The following is a 25,471-nucleotide window of genomic DNA, read 5'->3' on the forward strand; positions in this document are numbered from 1 at the left end:
GCCAGTGGGAGTCTTTAAATTCCAGCTACTGCGGTGTCCCACAAACCAGCTCTTGGAGGAACACTGGTGTGAGGGAGGCAAGTGAGCGCCTTGGGGAATCCATGAGTACATGTGTGCTTGTGAACCTAGAGTGCTGTGTATGTGCCTTTTCTAGTAGGCTTTGTCTCTATCAGATGAAGAGGAAGAAGAGGACATAGCTGGTCTACATTTGTTTTACATGAGTCCTGTATGTAAGTGCTGTTGAAGGCAGCCCCTTGTCTGTGGCAATCTGTGTGGCTTTGTCAGAGCCCTGTGTCTGTGAGCCTCTGGGGTTCACGCTCAGTTTCATTACTAGTTGAACCCACAGGAGAGAAAGTGACGGCTGCAGCCCCTTGACCTGGGCAGAGATCCTGGCTCCCTGGGACACTGTGCTGCACTCCAGCAGCCAGGTTTCCAAATTCCAAATTCAGGCAGGAGAGATGCTGGGCCAGAGAGGCAGGAGGAAGCAGCCACGCTCGTAATCACTTCACATTGGTCACAACAAAAACACAGGAAAGAATAAAGCTTCACGAAGTGCATACAGTTACAATGGTTAGTGAGTAGAAATGTATTTACCAACGCAGCGAGGTGCTGGTTTCCATTCACCATTGGTGTCACACCTTGTAGTACCAGTTGGCATGTTATCTGCAATGCGATATTTCTCAGGACACGCATACTCAAGTGTATCTCCAGGCAGATATATATTCTCCCTTACAAAGTCAACCAAACTGTGAATGCGTGATGTTTTACATGATTCTGTAGAATAAAACAAAGTTAGTGCAGTTTGCAATCTGGAAATTCACTCTTTGGAACCATCAGTATGTGCTGGTTCTACTGAATGACTGGGGATATTTAAAATATTAAAAATTCTGCAATGTCAGCACATTTATGTAGAATATAATACATAGTTATTCACTTATTATCTATTGTATTCATCTTCAGAAATAAGCATTTAGAAGTAGCATCTAGAAAAAAAATATGCCTTTCTTGGATTCAGTTCCTTTCTTATTATTATTAATATATCAAATATATTTTTATTATTTTATTATATTTTATATTTTATATTTATATTTTATATTTATTTTATTATTTTTATTATTTTTATATGTGTAATATCAAACAGTTTCAGTTCTTTTGCCCATGGACTTTTGTTAGTGCATAAGGAAAAAAATAAATGAAATACTGGGTAAACATAGTCTGAAACAAAAGTATAAGACAAAATATTAGCTACAGTTGGGTCAATATGGCAAACCCTGGCATTTTACCATCAAGTATCTTCTTTTAGTATCCTATACCCCTGTCCAGGAGAGGAAAGGACTTTCAAGATAAAGGCAACAAGAATATGGAAATATTTTCAAGAAAAAGCACTCCAGTATTTTTCAAAACTGTAGTTTCTAGCCTCAGGGTAGAAAGCATAACCTAACCTTTTTTTTTTTATGCACAATGATAATATCTTTCCCAATAATGAAACACGTTTCTTACTAGCCTGCTCATTTTTAAAGAAAGTTGGCATGATCCCTTGTCTGATAGGCATTTCTTAATGCATTGTCCTTGACAAGTGTGAAAGGTGCTCATCTTCTTGTCAACAAGCTGGATGAAATGGGATTAAGTTGGTGCGTATGCACCTTGTATCAGCTAAAACACTGGAGAGGTTAATGACTGCTTACTTCCATTTCGCTTTCTCTCTTTATCTCTTGGAGCCCCAGAAAAGTTCCTCTCTGGAGGCTTAGTCCTCTTTTTTACTCTCATTCCATTTGGTAAGAAAACTATACCAGTATAGATGAAGAAAATCAGAGTACATAGAAAATCTCTCTTTTTTTTTTTTTTTTTACCAGTGGCAGCAGCAGGGAACTCTAAACTCAAAGTCTGTACGCTACTTACGGATGCACTTTGGAGGCGGAGACCAGCCATTCCTTTGACACCGTATCTCTCCTGTTTCTTGTCTTTCTGGAGTTACAAAGTCATTGTAACACCTATAGGTGATTGTTTCCCCTAAATCAAATGTTGTCTTTTCATCCATGAAATAGCCATTCCTCAGATCAACCACCTGGCATGTTTCTGAAAGAGAAAGAATTCCTTCCCAGTAAAACATTGCTAAATGACATATGTGTAACATCTAGAATAAGGAGGACAAGTGAAAACAGCAGTGGGATTTAGAGCATTTTTAAGAGCACAATGATTTCTGCTTCGGCATTAAGGTCCCTTCCTGGCATCCAACCAAAATGTGAAGTTAAAATTCAGTGTTACCAACTGGTGCAGGGCCAGACAGGGGTTTGATTTGCAGCTGTTCTTCAAGATTCCAAGACCATATGTCTGCATCTGTTTTTCAGCTGAAACAAAATTGATGTTAGGCATGCATTGTGCATGCATAAGGGGTACTTTGTGTCCCTATTGCAAGTGGAACACTCCAGAGATCACCATGATGTGCAACTAGGATATCAGTTCTACCAAAACGATATCTCTCAGAGTGCATATACTGAAGGACTAAAGCAAATTCGTATCAAAGGACCCCATCTTGCACAATAAACCCCCAGTGCAGGTGGACTGACTCAGTGTTGCACCTGATTTCATGTCACTTGGAATACCTTTTGCCTAACGCCAATCTAACTGGGTGGAAATCAGTCCTCTTGGTTAGATGTTATAGTCCTGCACCTGTGAGAAAACTTCTGTAGCATACTGAATTGTGCACTAATAAATTATTCTGCAAAGAGTCCCTTTATTTCAAGAAATGTACACAGTAGGAAATAGCAACGATAGTGCATTACAGTCAAGTAAATAAAGCTAAAGATAAGGCATACAAAACCTATAAGAAACGCTACAAGATTAATTTGGATGTTGAGAGCAGAGTTAATGATACTTCACTGCAACCACTTCAAGAGTTTAAGTTTCGACAGGAATTTGTTGGTGTTTGTTGTAGTGATGCCCACTATTGGCTAACAATAGGAATCCCAGTTATACTTTGCTTCCTCGTGGCTATGCCAAAACAGGAGTGAGTGGCTGTCCAAAACATTCTGTCATAGGTGTCTCTCATGCTGAAATTGTTCTCTAAAAAAAATGCTCTGACAGTCTGCAAAATGGAAATCAGCTTGTATCTTTTGCATGCATAAAATCATTATCTAACGAATTTAAAATTCTGGTGAGATATTCTAGCAAATTCAGGCTTGGTGCAAATCAGGTTCAAAAGCTGGAAACAGTGCTAGGAGAGGTAACTCCTTTTCCTCCCTTCTTCCAATATGATGGCAACTGGAAAGCAAGCAAGAGAAACAGGGATCAAGTGGCACAGCTAGAGACTGAAAGGAGACAAGAAATTACAGATAGGTTGTATAATGGCAGTAATTACTATCTGTTATATTACTTGACTGGTGTTATACAACATTCCGCTGCTGAAGACAATGAGGCTCTGATTCCAGTCCTAGAGCTTGTGTTCCAGGACTTCAGAATGAGTTTGATGTGGTCATTTTACAGTTACATTCTGTATATTTGTATAGCTACCAACCACAGCAATATGCAGAGACTTAAGAGTTGTATGAAACAGCTGAGAGAATCACAGGATTGTGTTTTAGTTGCAGGGCAGCTCGATTTAGATTTGCACTAAGCAGTGGTGAGGGATTCATGTGGGTGATGCAATCATGGATTTATGTGTTTTAGCTAGAAACAGTGACAAAAATAAGCACGCTCACCCTTATGGATACATCTTGGAGTAGGTGACCAGCCATTCTTTGAGCATGTAATTTCACCACCTTCATTTTCAGTACGATAGTTTGTAGAGCAGAAATATTTCGTTCTTTCTCCTTCTTTGTAATATCTTTTCCAATTTTGGATGTAACCATTTTCCAGATAACTGACAACACATTTTTCTAAAGAAGAAAAGTACATTTAACCACATTAATTTAAACAGCTATAACTGCAATAAAGTAATTCTTAGGAAGAGAGTCACCAGCAAAGCCTCCTACTATCCTTGTGTCTGTCCCCAAAAGACATCAGTGTTCAAATGTGAATCAAAGCATGTTTTCTTTCACTGCCTTGTTATAATTGTATCACAGAAACAGGAGTTTCATCAAACACTAAGAATTAGCCCAGTAAACCAAAGCCTTTACTGCAGTTCATAAGCAAGTCTGGCTGACTTCACTGCCTCTAGTGTCATGTAGAACAACTATGGTATGCTCTGCTACATCTCTCAAATTTTGATGTCTGTGCTGAGACACATTTGGCATTTGATCCCAGGCAATTTTACTATTTCCTGTGCAAGTGCATCAGCCTCTCAAACCAGCTCTATAGTTATCAACAGCTAAATGTGTTGTCCCTGCAGCATCCCGTATCCCAAGAACCTAGACACGCGTAAGGAACGCTGTGGCTGTTACTGGAGTAACTGGTAGCTTCCTCTGGGTGCGACTCCGCTCATTGCCTGGATCTCTCTCCAGTCCACTGAGGACAACAGGAGAAAAGTGACCTTTAGATGATCCTTCAGGCCCTACTGGTAGGTAGGAACTGTACTGTGGCTTAAGATCTGAGTTATGGGAGAAGTTCTCAGCTCACTGGTTTAAATTTATTTCTCATAGTTGAATGATTAATTCAGTGCATCTGGGATCTCTTATTGCAGACATTCTTAACTCTCAGCTTATTTCAAAAGTGTTCCACGTTCATCCAGATGCTATCCCAAGGGACAGGGCAGTGGGTTCCAGAGAATAACCTCTAGACAATGCACTGAAGCCAGTGAAGGAAGAATATATTTACATGGGAAAGAATTTATCTGTATGTGCTGCTATGTGTGCAAAAGAAAGCAGATGCATGTGCATGACCTGGACACTAGAGGGGAAAATCATATCCTAATTCTTAATCTTAATATTTCTTAATCTCATGGATAGCTGTAGGAGTAAAGAATGTTCCAAATCCAAATGTATCATTTCAGACTTATTCACTTAATAGTGTCACTATATCAAGTGATGGTTAAAGCCAAGAAGATAACAGTCTAAGTGCAGTTCCAGAGGTCAACTACAGCAGTTGTAATTTAAGTAGCTGCTAAGCTGCATGGTGCATTTTCTCCTGCACAGACCTTTACTAGCAGGAACAGAAGTAAGCATATTTTAGAACTGTACTTACTGAGGCATTTTGGCTCTGGCTTCCAGCCCCCTCGAGAACAGACAATTCGAAACCAGTGTTCTTCATTTGGGGTTACGTAGCCTTCAGCACAGTAGTAGTAAATAGACTGCCCAATCCTCATTGGGAAGTAATTCGGTTGTGCATATCCATTCAACCTGATATTTTCTACAGCTGGGTAGTCACATGGTTTCTCTTTAAAAAGAATTTAATAGCAACAATATCAACACATGCATGACAAAAAGCTAGGCATACAAAGTTCTAAATATTAGCCCAGATACAATTTCATGGAGTGTTTCCTGTAACTAACAGGATTGGGACTACACACTCAGATTCCATGGAGTACAGGAACAACTGCAGTGTGCTTCTGACTTCTTTCTCAGTGTCTATAGCGATGCAGGTGGACTGTTTACACTGAGAACAACAGTAATCCTGTCCATCTTCTCAGTGGACTCCAGATACTGATTCTTGAAAGCAAATGTAATTATTTCTTCTATGATGATCTGACACAGTTACTTCAGAGGGCTCCAACTAAATTTACCATACTGCCAATGATGGAAGGCCCAGGTAGTTAGTTCAGATATAGACACTGAACCACAGGCTCCAAAAATTGCAGTGACACCTGTTACCACTTTCATTGTTGCTTGTAGGATCTTACACAAAAAGCTCTTCCTAGCTTTTTTTTTTTAATTTTAAAACCATAGTGATTTTTATTTTGCTTTCTCAGTTCTCCAAATGAGATTTTCAGGGACAAGTTGGGGATAAAATGGGGAGATTCTTAGCAGCTTGCACTCAGAGTTTACCCAGGGTGTCCCATTTGGCCATGGCAGCCAGTTTCCTCCTGAAATGCCCTGACCCAAAGCACAAATGATGGAGGAAGAGGGATCATCCTCTGAACAGACCACCCAACACTGAGAGAGGTGGTCTAAAAAATACTTCAGTTTCAGAACATGCAAATAGATAAAAGATTAATCCCTATGAGAACAATGTACTTTTTTTAAATAGATCGTATCATCTTAACCAAAGGTTCATATTCAAGACTGACTACATCAGAGTTTCTCTCACCCCCTTCTGTTTTCTACACTATTTCTTTTTTTTTAGCGACAAGAGATCAAAGATTGACAAATTATGAAATTAATTGTTGACTTTTGTTTTTATACTGCACATACTGGGTAAAAACCTAATTTTAGTTTTGGGAAATTTAAGCAAAAAACAACAACAACAACAACAAAAACCTCCTCATGATCAATCAAGAATATTTTGTTTTGCTGTTTGACAAATTTTTATGAAGTTTTAGTTTTTCTTTATGCGCCAACACAGAACTGCAAGTAAATAACTACAGCTATAGTAACAGCCATTGAACATACATTGTAACCGTCATCTACACTTTGGCTTAGATACTGTAACGCTCACTGTATTCTCTTAGCTTGACCGACATGCCGCTGTGCAGCTGTACCAGAAACCTTCTTTCTGGGTGCCCACTATTGCAAGTTAACGCTGTTTCACAGATACTGTAAGAAATAATATCCACGTTCCCAAACACTGTATGAATTTAGATTATACCAGTGTTTTTCAGTGTTTTTTCCACATCATCACATTAAGCTTTATAACAGTAAGAAACAACGAATAAGCATTTTTATTTCCTGTGTTTCTTAGGATTTTCTCTTGATTTCCTTTTCAATGAGATACTTCCAAAATAACAATTCTGCATGTTGTGTCTTCATTCATGAGAGCTACTTACCAACACAGCCTGGAGCAGGCACCCAGCCACTGCTGGTGCATTTAGCTATGTTTCTGGCAGTCAGTGTGCTGAAACGATATCCCAAATCACAGTCTACTGTGATTGTAGCTCCTTCTGTGTACCTGTCTTTTTGAGGACTATAGTTTCCATGGCGAATTGTTGGAGGAAAGCATACAACTTCTACACGGAAACAGAAAAACAGGGTGCCAATTATATTTATTGCATAAGTACTTATCTTTATAGCACATTAACTAAAACCACATATATTATCATTCAAATATGGATTTCTTAAGACAAAGATAAGGTTACACTTCTACCTTAGAAATGTTCAGCTCTGTAACAGACTAATCCTTCTATAGAATGATCTTTGAGAGATCTTATATTTGAATATGGCCTAAGTATCAGAGCCCATTATGTCAGTGTCTGGAAGAATGGTGGTTTTTTGTTTTGTTTTCATTTCTCAAAAGCAGCTGAACTATAGGAAATGCATATTAATTAATCTAATTACAAATCTTGAAGCAGAAAGTACAAAGACTGAGTGAGCAATAGGGCTGACTACTCTTTACTCTAGTCTTCCTGGAAGTGGTCCCGGGAAGGTGGGTGGTATATAGCATCCTATAAGACTGCCCTGCTGCCAATGCATTTTTTCATTTTAAAGCATCCTTTGGCAACTCCTTGAACATGGTTCAAGGCACTAAAGATTTTCCCCCAGTTTTGCTTCAAATTAATTCAGCTAGGACATCACATGCAAGTTCCTATTTGTGGAATTTGAAGATACAAGTGAATTATTTAAGTGCTGAAGCAAAATGAAACTAAAGTTTCATTGGGAAACAGACACTGACTTTCACTAGTGATGTTCATGTTAAACACAGTACTAATCTCAGAAAATACTTCCAAAGTAACTTTCCAAAACAACTTAAGGAAAAGGCTGACCAGTGCAATAGGGGGTTGGATACCATCCAGATTCAGTACACTGTACATCTGCTCTTTCACCATATGTGTATCCTTTGTTACAGGCATAATGCAGTCGTTCAGACTCCCTGAAAATCTTCTGTGAGGAGCGTACAACTCCATTCGGAATCGATGGCACATTACAGGTAATATCTGAAGTGGAAAAAAACAAAATCCATAAATTAATATAATCTTATATGTTTTTATTTGCTGAGAATAAGTTCCTATTGCAATAAAATTTAGTGGGAATTTTTTTCCCTTTTGAATTCATAGAAATTATATCAGTAAAACACTTATATTTAGAAACTGTATGGAACTTAACTGAGAACTCTTCAGACGTGATTGGGAGTGCAAAGAATGCTGGAGCACAGCAACAGTAGCAAAATGATTCATAAGACAGCTTTCAGGGCTATGCTTTGTTTTTTAATGGCTTTTAGAATTGGCGTACAAGGAAAGGGATGTTCTAAACTAGGCAACTAGGCTGGCTAAAACTTAGGATATTTTCATTTTCTGACAATTTTATTTCCTTGTAATTTCCAGCAAATCTAAAGCTCTCTCGTATTCAGTAGATAATCAATAAAGTTACGGCATTAACAGGAAAAATACATTAAAATACCCAGAGAACTGACACTAGAATACCTAACTGTCTATGGAAAAGCTCAATATTCTCAGTTCCTTCTGAAACTCAGAAAACCACCAAAGTCTTGCAGTTTCTAAAATCTGAGTCCATAAATCCAGATAATATTTTTGATTTTCTTTCCTAAGCCATAGAGCAGAACTCTTAAAATTTATCTTAGATTTCTTTGCTGGATTTACTTTATAATTATGATGAAATAAATCTCAGTGGAATTGTCTTTGTTTATTCACTATATTCTACAAATAGTGTATAATATAAAATTCACTATATTCTACAAATAGTGCTAGCACATGTGATTAAGTCTAGTTTATCCTTGCCCACTACTCAGCACTGGTGAGACCACATCTAGAGTACTCTGCCCAGGTCTGACCTCCCTAGTAGAAGAAATCATAGACACCTTGAAGCCAGTCCAGGGATTGGCCAAGAAGATAATTTATTTGGATAAAAGAGCACTGAAGTGACTGAATTGTTTATAGATACATATTGAAGTTAGTTTCAAAGAAAGGGAGTGCAGCCTGGAAAACCACACAGTTCGTAGTGAAAACATGGAATGAACAGATGATCCACTATGACTGTGTTAGCATACAATACTCTCTGACTTTTCTTTCTTATCTTATTTCTGCAAATCTACAGTGGAGATTTAAGCAACCTATGCTTAATTGCTGTGGAATAAAATTAAAGCTTTGTAATGAGTTCCTAGGAGTCTAAGAGAATAAAGTTTCTTACAGATAATAGTGTCTTACCTTGGCACTGAGGCACGTCACTATCCCATTTTCCATTAGAAGAGCAATGTATTGCTTTAGATCCCACAAGCTTGTAACGTTCATTACATTCAAACTCCACAGCCTGGCCAAAGGAATACTCTTGGTTTAGCTCAAATGCACCACTTGTAACTATTCTTCCATTTTCTGGTGCTTTTACAGGTAAACACTTTGCAACTGGAAAACAAAACAAAGCAAACAAAACAGTGGGAAAAAATTATCATTTTGAGGTCTACTCACTAAAACAAACTGACACACAACAAGTTAAAACAGATAAATCACTGTGATTACCTTAAACATTTTAAACAAATGTGCAGACGTTAGGTATTCTGATACCATTTGCTGGCTTTCAACCAAATAAAAAACTCCTCAGTTGTGAAGGAAAAAAGTTTAGGAGGACTTGGAAATTGCAGTATCTTGGTGACATGTGATGCAAAGTGTTGGAACCATTACTCTGAATTAAGTAAAGAGCCAACTATATGCCTAAATTTAAGGACACTCAAAATCCAGTAAATTGAATGTGGAATACCCGAGACCAGCTGTTAGAAAACATCAAAACTCACGTATCTAATATTACAAATTACTTTCAAGAAGTTAAAAATTGTATCTGGGGAGAAGGGATGATTACTTCCATAGTCATCCTGGTTTGAAACTCATGAAAAGGTTTCCAAATTCAGTAACGAAGCAGTATCTAAGCCGTCCAAACTAATCAGGTCTGAGGACTGGGTCTCTTATTCTCTTTATTTCTTACTGAAATTGAACTTCTAACAAAATCTTAACGGACAGAATATTCATGTGGATGGAGGAGAAAATAAGCTATAAATACATGTATAAATATAGATGTGAAACACCTCATCCCAGATGACTTTTATAAACATGTTTTTGCAGTAGGACTATAGAGTCTTTACATGAGGTAGAGGTTTTAGCTGTTTGGGAATGACAAGACTCAATTTTGTGAGTTATTTTTGGTAAAACTTTGAATAATTATTGTATTTTAAAGGCTGAATGGATATGAGTTTCACTGCTGCATAACTTGAGTTTAGACATTTGTATACCTATGCAAATTAATATGAGGAGTTTTATCAGTGAATATTCTTGAGTAGTTATTTTCAATACAAGTGATCATAATAGTCACAACAGACAATAGAAGTGCCACAGAGAGTAATGAGATTACAGACAAGTACTAGATAGTATGAGAGAGATAAAAAGTCAGTTTGTTAAGGAATGAAATATCAAACTCAATTTACCTTCACAGTGAGGGATATCATTGCTCCATCCCTCTGCGAGACACTCACGGTAATTTTTTTGGCTAAGCATTTGGTATCTTACAAAAGAAAGTAAACAACAAATTACAGTCTTAGCAGTGTTGCTGCTTTGGAAACAAGGGAAGTAGGTTTCAGATATTCTAGCATATAGTAACCAGGACATGATTAATCAATCAATCAATCTATCGATAGATAGATAAATAAATAAGTAATTTTTTTTGTCCATCTTCCCTATTTTGTTTCTACTACTTGCATATGGTAAAAATAGGAAAAGAAAAAAGTAGTAAAATTCCTAAAGTAGGAAGTAATTGGGAAAATATTTTCTTCATTACAGAGGCCTCAAGTTTTGTCTACATAAAGGGTCTACCTAAGGGTGATTTACACAATCATTAGCAAGTAGAGTAAATCCCTCGTTGTTCCAGTATGACTGAAAGCCATGGGACAGCATAAAAATAAAACATAACCCAAGCCATTTTAATCCCATCCTTCACTGAATTAGTATTACCTTAGGCTTGAGGGCATCATAGACACAATGGCTCTGCTTCTGGTTAGTCTAGAATGTATTCAGAAGATTACAACTAGTCTAAAATGACAATGAAGATTTGTCTGCACTTAAGAGATTAAGGAGAATGCTGATTTGTAACATATTTGTATATCTTCCAGACACAATGTCTGCAAAAGCATGGCTAAAATACTGTACTATGGTTATGGCTGATTTGCATTTCATGAGGAAAGAATCCTGTTACCTAAACACAACACTATACATTTGCCTTGCTGCAGTTTTCATTGGAGACGACAAACAGAGAAAGATAAGAATTTCTTCCAAGCAGTCACTGAAGAGATGTTACTCAATCTACCAGAACATCCTCCTTCAAACATTTTATTTATAACTCACGTAAATGATTTAAGTAGACTTGATGTGTTGTAGTTTAGGATAGGCAATTCCATTGTACAGCCTAATAGCTGCTTCCTGAGAATACTACTAGCGGCAGTGTGTGAAGCTGGTTTCCATCTGAACTGGCTAGCTTGTTAAGTCACGAGATGATTTGAGGCAGACAATTTACTTAACTTTCTATTCAGTCAAACATAATTCAATTGAGCTACAGCCTAATCTGAGACTTGGGATGACAGCTTAATTTGTGTGAAGTACAGTCATTCCAGTACCGCTAAACTTCTGACCAGACATAGGACAGAGCTGTGTTTAGTATTATTGTAATTACAGTATTTTCAGTTGAACAGTGATATGGTATTCTTAAACATGAGCAAATTGGCAGCTGCTTTACAGACAACAAATTTATAACTAATACTTCAATTAACATTAAAACCTTAAGTTAACTCCTATATATTGAGTTAAATGATATTACCCATCATTACATCTGTATTCAACTCTGGCACCAAACACAAATTCATTTCCAGCAGTGAGCTGAAAGGAACCAAACTCAGTATCTCCAGGATGTCCACAGGGTTTACCTGATAAGAAAGAAAGAGTAAATAAGCAAGTACTTAACCACACACAGAGGAGTGAAAGTATGAAAGACAATACTTTTTCTTTTAATTAGTAGAGTGTGTTCTGAACAGCTCTTTAGTGCAATTCAAAATGTTCAGTATTACCCTGATTAACCTTTTCTTTTTAGTCGTTGTTTTCAATAAGAACATAGTAGAATGAGGACTGTTTTTCCTTCCTTAAAGGGCTGATCTCATTATAAGCTTTTTGACACATTTTAAGGACAGAATGTAACACCAGTTTTCCATAAAACTTCTGACACAGATTGTCCCAAACCTTCCATTACAGAAGCCATCCATGACTGGCGCTTAAATTTCCTCAGTCTGATGGGAATTGTGCTGACTAAAGAGGGATTATCTCAGGCCAGAGGCGTCATGTGGCTCAGGCTCCCCTTAGGATCGTTCTTATGCTATAGCCTCAATTGAATCCCAAAAGAGAATTGCAAAAACAAGCACACAGTCTCGGTCATAGACGACTTGAATACAGAAATTGAAGGCATACTGAGTAAGTTTATGAATGATGCAGGAGCTGTTGACCCCTTTGAGGAAAGAGAGGTCTTGAAGAAAGATCTTTGTCAACTGAAGGGTTGAGCAGTACTTAACTGTGTGAAATTTAACATAAGCAAGTGCTAGACAGGGCAAAGAACATGGCACCAAGCTGCCAGAGTTCAAGGAGCTCTGGACAATGCTCTCAGACATAGGGTTTAGATTTTATATGGTCCTGCGTGGAGCCAGAGGTTGGATTGTGGGTCCTTCCAGGTCAGACTATTCTATGATCCTGTAATTCTCATTCATCTCCTTTAGATAACATAATGAAGGCTGTAAAATAAATGGCATGGCTAAACTTCATTAGGCATCATCAGAAGAAATCCTCCCTGGTCCCTATCAGACAAGGCATTTTCATTTCTTGATACGCAGCAACATCCTTGTTATTTTTTTTTTCCCCCAAATAAGATGTTTGAGTAGGCCCTGAATTTCTTTCAGTTGTGATTCAAAGAAAATCGATCTCTCAATTATAAATTTGCTACCTATTATGGTCTCTCATGAAAAGTGAATATGATCACATAATCTGTACCAAATCATCCTCTTTTTCCTTCCATCTGTATCTTACCAGTGTCAGCATCTCTTCACAGGGTGGCAGTATTTACTAAAATATGTGACTAAAAAGACTACACTAATTTTTGTATAATTGGAAGGATCTCTGTGCACCAAGTAGTTAAGCAAATACATTTAGAAGAAAGAGAGTAATAAAAAAAACTGTAAAAGAAACTACCAATAACTCAATTATTTTTTTACTTAAAATTTGTATTAACCTCTGGAACTTAATTTTTTATTATTAAGCAGAGTAGCTGTATTCAAATAGACAAAATTTCGATGTAAGATACATGAGAAAAAACTCAAGTGTCTAATATTTATTTGTGTTTAATACTCATTCATTAACAAAAGAAAGTTATCTTCTGACTAACAACATTAAAGCTCCAATTCTTCAATGAATTCAGGATGAGATTGTGAGAAACTTCTAAACTCTTAACATGGTGCACCAGAAATATTAAGCAGCAGCTCTTATCCTCATCTGAATTTCTTAGCTTAAAAGAAAAGGCAGGGAAAAATGATTTTTTTAACTTTTTTGATGCAAAAAAATGTCAAATCAACTTCCAAGTTATATCCTTTAGAGCTAGTTGAATAAACTAAAGAGGAAAAAAAATATTTTCTTTGACTTGCATTCAGAAGCTAAGTTAGTGCTTTACTTTGCTTAGACTGTAAGTTTCAGCAGCGTTAGACTTGTAAAATTTTGGAAGCGACTTCCCAATACTTACTCCTGCATTCTGTGTTGCCTTCTTTCTTCCACACTCCATCATCACACTTGACCACAATTCGTCCTATTTTTATATATCCAGGCCGACATTTGTATGTTACTAGAGTACCATGTGGATAGGGAGGGTCGTTCCATGTTTCAGTAGGCACTTCTTTAACTCTTCTTGGAGGAGATTGTTCGCAAGCTAAAAATTATAAATAAAAATATGTGTGACTGAGGCACACACTACAATCTTCAAAATATTTTTACAATAGAAAATGTAGCAAGAAATCCTGGGCACATCTGTGATAATGTGAATATATCTTCTCTACTTCATTATACAATGGGAAACTGCTAAGAATGCAAATTTTTTAGGAGTACGAACAGGCACTTCATAGGACAAGAGAAAAAAAACAAGCCAATGGAAAACACAAACACAAATACTGGGCAGTCATCATTCAAAATAAGTTTCAATTACAAAGACTGCAACCAGAGAGTAGTGCCCCAGTTCAAACAAAAACTTCCATTACTCCTGCATCTGCAGAAGCTCCTCCTTGCCAGTCCTTCCATTGTCAGAGATCACTCTTTTCTGGCTACCTGCAGCCACCACCATCCTTTCTGACAGTAAACTCATGCTCCACTCGGTGAAGATCTGTCAAACCTCCCCATTGCATCCCCTAAATTTTCTGTTCAGCTAAAGTTACGATTTTCCAAAACATTTCATAAGGTTGTTATGATATATTACCTGTTACATGGCGTAATGGCACATCAAAACATCAAAAGTGAGAATTGATGAAATGTGTTCTCTGAAAAATTAAACCTTAGAAAAGAAATGGGAGATCATCTTCTAGAAAAAGAAGTTTCTTGGTGAGTAAGATTTATTGCTAAGTACAGGGCTGGAACCAAAACCTAAACTAGTTTAGTTGTTAGGCCACAGGTCTGAGAAAGCAGCAGTGCTGATGGTCCGAGTGCTGTCTGAAAGTGGGAATACAGGAAAAATATTTAGGAACTTTTTCCACACAAGAGATAGAAGGACCATCACAATCAGAGATTAAGTAGTGTGATTTCTAATACAAATTGAGCAGAACAAATCCTAATTCTTCTATATCCAAGTGTAAAAATTTAAGAAGTGTCATTCTGCAGTTATGGTATTTTGAAAGTAAAAAAAAAATAATGTTCGTTATGAGATCTAATAAATTTCTTTTGACTGGCATAAGTCGGTGAGCGAGGTAAGGAAGCTTTGAGGACACTGCTGAGGTGATAACGGAAGTGTCAAACCTTCCACAGGTTCATAATTTTCCCCAACTATTTTAGTTACTCTAAAAACAATTAAGTTCCTTCCAACCAATCATTCTGAGAAGATAGCTTTGTCCACTAGAGGGTACTACTCTACTGTCAAAAAAAGTGGTAGACTTCCACTTTCATTAGCAAGATTCATTCACATTTTAATACCATTTTTCCCCATAAAATCCAAGAATAAGTTAAATGAAGAGTACTCCTCTACTTGGTGCCATTTTGCTAATGTGTTAAAAATGGTTATTTTACTCAAGAAAGATTGTCTGCAGAGGTGAGATGAAGTTTTCCAGTTCTGCGTATCTTTTATTAGAGTGGTTAAGCTTGTTAACACCAATGCTTTCAGTTTTCAGTCCAAACTCTATGATTTTAAGAACAGCATAATAATTATACATGTAACTAACTTTTCTAGTCTTCCATGCACGTATGTGCTTATTAGCAATCACAGGAGTATTCAGACAGCAAATCTCTGTAGTTCAGTTATCTCACATTCTAACCAATACACCATTTTCAGACCTCACTTATAGAAAGTTCATAGAGAAATTGCACACATGTGTCTTATCTGTCTCTTATTCAAACATCTAAATTTATTGCTTTCAACCTCATTTGTTAGGAAAAAAAACCTTTTTTTTCAGGTTTTATACCTCGTAGTTTGAATATTAACCAATTTTTCATTTCTTACCCACAATAAATGATATATATGAATTTGGTCTGTGAATCAACCTTTTGAATGTACCGTAATGCCCTTCATTGTGCATTTCAATGCTTACTTAAAAATCACACACACACAAATCCATTCAGGTTATCATGACATAGAATGCCATAACATAACGACGCAATAGAATTCGAAAATGCTATGATTTCCTACTAAGAAGTTTTCATATGACTGCAAGTCAGTCAGGCTTAAGTTGAAGTCCATACAGAGCAGCTTAAACACATTTATTCAAATCCTTCAGTGGGAAACCAGAACAGCTGGAATGAATCATCTATTAAACACACGCGACTTGATCTTGATTAGAAATAGCTCAAAGTACTTTCTCACCATTATTGTGCTGGTAACAACTTTCAGAAAGCCAAGCACAGTTCAGGTAGAAGTACTCAGGCCCTTGTGCAACAACCTAACTCTCAACTCACAAAGGCCTCCAATATGAAGATTGAAATCAGAAAGCTGTAGGATGCATTGTAATAGATGCCCCAGACAAATCAAGTATTACTATACTGCCATTCCATTGTAAATTCTTTGAGCTGAAGAAAGCACTGTGGAAAGGAAGTGCAAATTCAGGCAAAGTCCCCTTTAAAATTCCAGGATATTTCTAGACTACTTTGCAAACAAAATTACCTTTTGTAGTTGCTTAGGAGCAGTATATATATACTGTAAGTATATATTTAAAAATATACTAAATTTTAAAATATTAAAATAATATTAAAATATTAAAATTAAAATATTAAAAAATACTAAATAATTATATATAGTAGTTTTCAAAGTAAAATGCATCATATTTTTTTGATTAATAAAGACTTCATAATTTCCACCCCAGATTAAAAACAATCTGAACTAAGCGAAGACATACTAGCTCAAAACCACACAATGCCTTTTTCTCAGTTTTTGTAGAGGAAAACAAACAAACAAAGCAAAATAAATTACCAAATGGATATTAAACAATATGAATACAATATCAAGCAAAATAAATGCAACAGCGAAGCAGAAAATATCAATGCAGCCTTCTGGAAAGATACTCAGAATACAAGCTACCTCTTTAAACAACTCTCAAAGCGTATCTGCATACATTTGTCTTATTGAGTGGATGAAAAATACTACAGACCAAAACTGCCATTTAACGGATATTTTGTGAGCTTTTCAGTCAATCTAGTAATGATTTCTTTTTCTCAGATTTATCACACAGACTGTTTCAGACAGACAGAAATACACATTTATTGAATATCATCTATCTTAAAATACCAACTCTTTGCAAGTATTATATCTTAGAATAATTAGCAAACAGAACAAATTACAAATAACTTGTCTGACTATAGTTTATAGGGGTAACACACATTAAAAACAACAGTGTAGTAATTATCCAGCAAATAGATGAAATAATATAACAAGATTTGTAATAATGAACGTGCTAAATTCTACCAGAATAAACCTCAATCCTCATTGTCAGAACTTCATTAAAATAGGCTTCAATTCAAGCAATTTATTTACAAATTGTTTTGGTAACTGTCTTTTCATACACTTTACTGTCTTTTTTTTTTTCAGATTAAAGCTTACCTCTCTCTGCAGTGCAATACACCCAACATAACAGGAAAACTGCATAGCCCAGGAAAGGCATATTAGTGAGTCAGGAACTCAGAAGTAAGTGCATTTAGTACTGTAGCCAACTGTTTTGATTACTTTGTGTTATATGCACTCCTATTTTACTCACTGAATGCCTCCTGGGACTGACCTTGCCCCATTTATACTGAGTGATTTCAGCAGTCACTTCCCCTAATCCTCTTGCAACACACATTCGTTGCTTTTTTTCCCCACTCCAAACTTTGCTAATTAAATAAATAAACGTCTAGCAATTTGACATTGTTGACATTGTCCCTCCCTGCAGTCTGCTTATTCTTGCATCATACCCTTTTTTTTAAATAATCTCTTCCGTGGTCAGCTAAGCTTTCTTTTACTATCCAAAAGAAGTTGTACAAATATGTATTTTTTATTTCCTGTGTATTATTACTTTCTCAAAAATCATTTACATTAAATGCAGGTAAAATTAAGCTTCTCTACTACACACATATCAATTTAAGAACTTTGTTGAAAATAACTGAAATAGAAAGGAAATGGAAGGCAGACAAAAATACAAAATGATTTACTTTGGTTCATACGTAAAATAATCAACCATCCAGAGGAAAGGAAACATACTTAACTAAATAATGCCTGGTGATGCTGAAGCACTTGTTTCAGTACCACATGTGAAATTATAAGACGTAGAAGATGTGAATTAATATGATAATTGTAATAAGAATAAGGTACTGTCCAAAAGAAAAATAATACAGACCGTAGAAAAAGAGGAACTATGTGGCAAACTAAGCTAACAGAGGAAATCTTCATGAATTCACATTAGCAACAGTCTTACTAATATCTTCCTTAAAATGCCTTGGCTTTAGAAGCGCACTGCAGTGGGAATGTGGATGATATAAGGGAAATTATTTGACTCTTGAGAATTTGGGAAAAATTGTTCGAGTACAAAGTGTTCTTGGGAGATGGGTACAAAACAGCTGACCTCATATCCTGTAGTGGTGGCATCTGACTCACATGCAAAATACACAGGTTGATCTTCTGTATGCTCCCAAATAGTCAATAGCTCAATGTCCAAATGGAAATCAGTAAGAAGTGATGTCCCTGAAGGGTCCATACTGGGACAAATGCTATTCAATATTCTTTTTAATGACCTAGATGGTGGGATTGAGTGTACCTCGAGCACTTGTGCAGATGACACAAAGCTGAGTGATGCAGTTGATAATACCGTAGGGAATTAATGCTTTCCAGAGTCCTTGAGAGGCTCGAGGTGTGAGACCACGTGAACACCATTAAGTTCAGCAAGGCCAAATGTAAGGTCCTGCGTGTGGGTCAAAACAATCCTTAGCATCATTACAGACTGGATTATGAGTTGATTGGGAGCAGCCCTGCAGAGAAGGACTGGGATACTGGTTTTAAACTGAAAGAGACTGCATTTAGATTGGTTACAAGGAAGACATTTTTTAATGAGACCCTGGAATGAGTTGCCCAAAGTATAGTTGTGAATGTTCTGGAACTGGAAGTGTTCGAAGTCAAGCTGGAGGGACTGCAAAGTCAAGCAACCCAGTCTAGGGACAGATGTCCCTACACACAGCAGGAGTGTTGGAACTACACAGTCTTTAAAAGCCTCTTCCGAAATAAACTATTCAATGACTCAATTCTAAGAACTTAGAATGGTTTCCAGTCACAGCTGTAGTAATAACTGCTTTTTAAATGTAGCAGTGTCATTTCCTAATTCCTTAACCTCTGTAGAAAGCTCAGAGAGCAGGAAAAATGTTGAGGTAGAGTGCTGGGAGACACTCAGATTCCAAAACAGAGACTGTGGCTCAAACCAGTTACGTATAAAAATCTTTGTTGTAGGCATGGGTTCTATCATTTCTGAAAATTTTATACTATATCTTCTGATATCACAAAACTTAAAGATCAAGTTTATCAAACTGCTTTTAGGTTACTAGCTAAAATATTATGGGTATGAACCCCAGTCAGACAAGGATACTTCGAGCTAGAACTGAAATGAACCTGGAACTGAATTGAAAATTTACCAGAAATTTGTCAGCTGCTCTCTATGAACACTGTGAATGTTAAAATATCTAAGCTGAAAGTTAAAATCAACACATAAAAGATAAACTTACTTCGAACACACACTGAAAATATGAAGAAATACCTAAAAAGTGAGGCTCTGAAGTGTTTTTCATAGAGGAATGATGTAGGCAAAAGAAACGTCTGATCACAAAGCAGGGAATGAAACTCAATTCTTTCCAGTCTTGTGCTCATGAACTCAGTAGGTTACTGACTAATCTTATCCTAACCAAATGGAAACAAAAAAATCAGGAACTTAATCCTTCTTCCTTTCCTCATTCCCAGTCTATCAATTGATTTTATAACAATTTCTTTTATCACATCTGACTTAAAGTCATCTGTGGCCTCTAAAGAAATTAGAATTGAATAAGCGAACTGGATTTTACCTCTAGAAGAAAAGCTATTGCTAGGAGAACTCTTAGAACTGTGCACAAATATTCTTGTGGTTATGGCCAGACACCTGAGATGTTACCATGTACTCCCTGTACTAGAAGTCATGTCTAGATACAGGATCATAGGAAAGCTCAGGAAAGAGACATCAGGTAGCAACTTTGTCTAGCTTTGTCCTTCAGAAAGTTACTCAAGACTGTATTGATTCCTTACTCAGTTTGGGTACTTAAAACTACATTTCAGCACATTTGTACAAACCTGATTTGTTCTGAAAGAACAGACCCAAGAAAGTCAGTCTTATCACAGGTTTCCTGCTAGACTTAGTAATAGGACTTCAGTTTAGTCATTACTGGAATAACACTTCTGACCAGTATAATGCCAGCATGTTCTGACAGCATGCTCGCTGTACCACCTGATTCTAATGATATAATTAGAGCCTGCAGCACTCTAGAAGAAATCATTTTGCTCAAAAATCTTCAAAAAAGAGCCACTAATAGTGAACTTAATAGTGAAATTATCTTTATGTTATCAACAGCTGTCTCTCCCACTGGCAGACAACTCCAGTTCATAATGACAGTACATGTCGTTCAGTATCTACAACTGATTGGCGTAAAAGGAAGAACACGCCCAGCTCACTGAGCACAAACCTAATCATACATAAAATTGTTTATTGATTTGTTAATAGCACTGAATTAACTAGCAATAAGTGAGCTACACACTCAGGGTCAGCATCAGCTATACAACAGGTAAGACACTGAACAGAAAAAGATGCTAACGAGCACCTAACAAATTTAGGTCTTTTCATCAGTAATCTCCCAAATTTATGTTCAAGCAGGGAGTTGTCGCCACCCACCTACAGAATGATATGCACAGTTCTCCAACAGGAGGTACGTGAGAGCGGTGTGGGGGCTTAACTTGCACCTGTACTGCTTGTTAAAATCTGCTGATACATATATTGTCAAGTAAGTACTACACAAAGTCACATGCACACACAGGTGCACATTAAATCCCCACACCTCCAACAGGAGGTATGGGATAGAGCTGCTCTGCATGTAATTCTTCGTGGGTAGGTGCACACAACTGCATGCCTGAGTGGAAATTTCAGGGTTAGAAAAAATTCTTCACAAAAACAAACAAACAAATAAATAAATATGGGTTTATATATAAATATAAAAGCAGCTGCCACTGCCTTTAGTTTAAACAAAGTCCTCCTACCCACAGCCAAGTGGAGATTTACTGGAAGGCAGTTCAGAGGTTATCACTGTTTCCTCCCACGTCGCACTCCATCGCTGCCATTCCTCTTATTCCCACAGTTGCTTTCCTGGTCACCTCAGATGTCAGAACACTGTGGTGTACAAAGGCCAGGGGCAGCCCTGAAGTGGATACATCTCCTTTTTGGATACGTGCTATGAAGAAAACAAAGACCAGGTCACATTGAGTGCTGTGCCTGAAACAGCCTTACAAGGATCTTGTTTGCATCATGCATGCAATTATTCAGGGAAAACATGCCCTCCACCTTCAGTTTCTTCAAACAATAAAAATCAAAACAACAAAAAGAAAACTTTCTCCAACTTTTTGACCCTTTCAGAGGAATTATCAAATCCAAAATTTCTCCAGTTTCTCCTCCCACCCTAGCTTACAGTGGCCTTAAAACTGTTCTCACTTAGGGCTATTTCAGTCCGATACTGTTTCTGAATCACTATCAAACCTTTCTCTCCTTCAGAACACCCTGTGCACTTCACAAACATTTTAAAAAAGTGGAAAAACAGGAGGACTCCAAGAACACTTTTTCCTATATAGATCAAATAAAGATCTTGTAGTTTTTGTATCACACACATTGCAGCATTATACTCCAGTAAGCGTGTCAGATAGAAAACAGAAGATAAAGAGAAATTCGACATGCAAAGTACACAATAAAAAGTAAATAGGATCATTAAAGCTTTATAGATATGTAAGAATAGTCAGGTTAGTTTAGAAATAAATACTTTTTTTTTAAATAAACTCCTGGAATAGTCTGGAGCATGTGCTGCTACTTGTAGTTACGATCAACAGCTTTTGTAAATCTTCATGTTGTATTAGTAATATTCCCCAAATGACTGTGCCTTCTTGAAGGACGATGAGAACTATCAGTAGCTATTCCCATTTGTTTGTCCAGTATACAAGCCAGCTATCTAGCAAAGAGGTGACACAAGCATCTTTTCTGTATAAAGCTGTAGATACTTACTGGACAATGTAAGGGTTATATAAGCAATGTACACAGACTGCCTTCCTGCCCATCATCCATACTGTATGATTTAGAATGAGCCAAAAATAGACCTTACATCTGACAACTGAGAATCTAACAAAACATAATAAGCATACATTTAAACAAAGATGAAACCAACACACTCATGTTGACCTAACTTAGCATTAATTTCTTTTTGAGAAAAGGATGTGAAAGAGATCAGAGTAGTGTTGCTGAGGTAGTTACTTTGCAGAAAGGAGAAGTAAGAAAATGATGATGCTTTCAAATTACAATGTATAGGAACATTCTTAGGGAAGAGTGCAAGACAGAAGTAAATATTAGAACAGAAAATGACAGAATTGAATACAGAATGGTCCAGGCAGCCCTTGGAAATGAAATGGAAATAAGTAGTTATCTTTTAACTAACAGACATGATGTTATGGTGACAAAACTGGGGAAGGAAGTCAATGCTGCCTTTACCTGAGCAGCAATTTGCAGATAAAATGATTGGCCCAAGAAAGAATGTACTCTACATTATATGAAACAAATGTACAAGAACTAGATCTAACTAGATCTAAAATTACAGTTTCAAAGTACCGTGGGCCCTATAATTGGTACACTGCTCAGGAACATGTCCTTTGCTTTCTGCCAACCACAAGAACAGCAAGTATTGGGTAAAGGGAAAATACAAGGCTTCAACCAAAATTTATAGGTCATTTTGTCCTCTTGCTACTCAGTAAGAGCCCACTTAGGAATCATGTCCTGAACTATGTCCATCACTAAGTATTATTAGTATACAGAGGTGATATATATGCTTTTTACATATTTAGTAAAAACTGTAGTCAACAAAATTAAATCAGGCCAGAGAAGAAAACCTTTCTCTTGAAATGTGATAATGCCAAGCTCCATACCAGTTTGAAGGCCACAGAGAGCATTGTGAGTCTTGGCTGAACTGTCCTACTAAACGAACCATTAAGTCCAGATTTGGCACCTTCTTATTTCCACCTGTTCAGGTCAATGAAAGAGGGACTGCATGGGCAACATTTTACTAGCAGAAACACTGTCTTGGCGGCTGTGAAACAGTGGGTCACCTCCTCTTGTGCAGATCTTTGTGAGTGCAGAATGCAGACTCTTGTTCATCACTGGAGAAAATGCAAAGTTAACAGTGGTGACTTTGCTGAAAAAATAATGTTTTATAGCTGAGAATTTGATCTATCAAACAGTACTATTGTGCTCTTTGTATTTCTTGCAGTTTCCATGGAAATAAATAGGAGGCATTATTTTCAGATCAACCTAGTAATTTGCATTCTAAATTTGCCTATGTTTTACCCATTCTCCACCAAAAACGTGAGTGATATAAAGAGGAAATTCAAACAAATTATTTATTCTTTCTGTACTTTGTATAATCCAAGATTTCTACGCAGTCGCTAGCAAAACACTCAGGAACACAGTTCTTAGTCCTTCTGCCTCCCTTAAACTTCACAGTTAAGGTCTTGGGAAGAGTTACTCTTCTTTAAGAAGACAGTTACCTTTTATTTATTTATTTATTTTTAAACACACATTCATTGAAGTCTATTTTCAGTCCTCAAGTCAGTGCCACAGATGCTTCTGACACTCCTCAGGGCCAAAATAATCCTTTCAGAGTACAAACCTACATTTGTTCCGTGAAAGAACTGAGAGCAGCTCACAGCTTTTCTTTAACACATAAGCACTGCAGAAGGAAATCTTTGCTTGAGTGTGGTGACCCAGTACAACAGCTTGTGTGTAAGAGCATTTGCCTCCCAGCAAAAGATTCAGCGTCTCTTCAGCTTGAAGACATCCCCCAGTGACACAAAAGTGTCACTAATCAAAACATGGAATTCAGTTAACTTAAATTCCATTTCTGTCCAGTCTTATGTACCTAAGAGCATTTCAGAGACACCAGGCCACATGCTGTGAGACATGAAAGAAAACATTTACTTCACAATCCAAACAGTTTATATTACTTAGGAGAAAAAATTAAGCTTCTTTATAGATTGCACGACTATAGTTTCAGTTATGAGTTTGCTCTCTGTTTGCTCTGCTCAACTATTAACCCGGTTGCTAGTTTACCAGGTCAGTTAATGCCATTTGAAATGCATTTCCATGGTAGAAAATGTGTTACAGCTTCTATGGCTACTTAGCTCCTCAAGTATGAAAACAAATGCTAGAGTAATCAATTAGGGTGGAAAAATTAATGAGGCAGTTAGAGGAGACAGTAGACACACCATTAATTTCTCATTTGACCCATGATTTATAGACTTCTGAAGTGACTGTAGCTAGCGTAAATCCTGTTTTATTGTAGCAAATCATTACAACAGACAGATTCCCCCTGCCTCAGGTGAAGGAACAAATACAGAGAACAAGAAAGCTTAGGCAGGATGAAAAGATACTGGAGCAGAATGAAGAAACAGTGTTTTCTATGATGAGACATCTTGTTCAACTGCAGAAGCAGCTGAAAAAGTCGACTGCACCTAACAAATATTTTAATGGAGAAAGACTGTGTTTTATTTTATTTTTTGAAGTTCTAGATTGCTCTAACTTCTGAACACAACACAGTAAAACTGGCAAGACTGTGACAGCAAGGTAAAACATTATTTATTTTTTCATACCAGCCAAAGCAAAGAACAACTTACCTTTGAACTTCCGCCACATATGTGCATCTGTCTTGCTTAACCCAACAAACACTTATGAGGAGCACAAAGTGAACTCCGAATGCAACAATCTCTGAAAGCCACATCAAAAAACTGCACCACCGTTACACTGTGCATGACATCAAAGCTGATAAACAAAGGCATTAGATACTAAGTATGACTACAGTACATGTGACAGTCCAGATTTAGTAATTGTAGGAAGTCTAAAAAAAATTTCAATATGGACAGAAAACTCAAACAGGTCTTCATATTGGCAGTCTATAATCCATCAGTCACATAGGAAATCAAAGCATTTCCTAGAGCATCACCCTCTTTCAGTCACTGACTACAAAGTTAATCTTTAGGCTTTGGTTATCCTTGTGCAATTCACAGGCTTTAAAGGAGTACAACATGGTTTAAGACTAACATTTGAAACTTGGCTGGAGTTCAGCAAATGTAACACTCAACTGTTACAGACTGATGTCACTCAGAACAGTTAACAACATGGAGAAATATTTCACTTGGGAAATTAAGAACAACACAAGTAGAACAGGATACTTAATATTGAATATTGTATATTTAATATTGAATCAATCTGCAGGTGGAAGATAGGGACATGAACAATAACAGTAGAAAAAAAGATGGTAAGACAGACAGCTACAGGGAGGAGCTGCAAGATAGAAATGTTTTTAGAGAGGAACCAACTCAAACTGAAACCAAGCTTTTAGCTTACTTGTAAAGAGAAAGCAAAATTCTACAATCCTACACAGTCACCACATAGC

At 36.9% G+C, this 25,471-nt stretch overlaps 1 protein-coding gene and 1 long non-coding RNA gene across 6 annotated transcripts in view; one reads left to right on the forward strand and one right to left on the reverse strand.

The window, feature by feature from the left end:
* Positions 1–25,471, reverse strand: part of CFH (complement factor H) — a 210,504-nt gene that overhangs the window by 16,221 nt on the left and 168,812 nt on the right. For 3 of the 4 annotated variants that reach the window (XM_065743096.1, XM_065743088.1, XM_065743079.1), the window contains 10 exons: positions 13,791–13,973; positions 11,835–11,940; positions 10,453–10,529; positions 9,188–9,382; positions 7,790–7,960; positions 6,857–7,036; positions 5,119–5,310; positions 3,699–3,875; positions 1,900–2,076; positions 595–774 (listed from right to left, as the gene is read on the reverse strand). In XM_065743096.1, coding sequence (XP_065599168.1) covers positions 595–774; positions 1,900–2,076; positions 3,699–3,875; positions 5,119–5,310; positions 6,857–7,036; positions 7,790–7,960; positions 9,188–9,382; positions 10,453–10,529; positions 11,835–11,940; positions 13,791–13,973 — 1,638 coding nt within the window. Of the gene's footprint in view, positions 1–594; positions 775–1,899; positions 2,077–3,698; positions 3,876–5,118; positions 5,311–6,856; positions 7,037–7,789; positions 7,961–9,187; positions 9,383–10,452; positions 10,530–11,834; positions 11,941–13,790; positions 13,974–25,471 lie in introns of those variants that run through there. The other variant, XM_065743105.1, reaches the window with a different exon arrangement.
* On the forward strand, positions 5,527–24,772 carry LOC136052788 (uncharacterized). 2 transcript variants are annotated; one of them, XR_010622568.1, is made up of 4 exons: positions 5,527–5,595; positions 7,873–7,953; positions 23,052–23,203; positions 24,404–24,772. It is a non-coding gene; the product is annotated as an uncharacterized LOC136052788 (long non-coding RNA). The 2 variants fall into 2 exon arrangements; XR_010622567.1 differs by lacking the exons at positions 23,052–23,203; positions 24,404–24,772 and adding an exon at positions 17,322–17,789.

Source organism: Cyrtonyx montezumae, unplaced genomic scaffold (assembly GCF_038088225.1).
Source record: "Cyrtonyx montezumae isolate F1298 unplaced genomic scaffold, pur_monq_1.0 scaffold_1, whole genome shotgun sequence".
Lineage (NCBI taxonomy): Eukaryota > Metazoa > Chordata > Aves > Galliformes > Odontophoridae > Cyrtonyx > Cyrtonyx montezumae.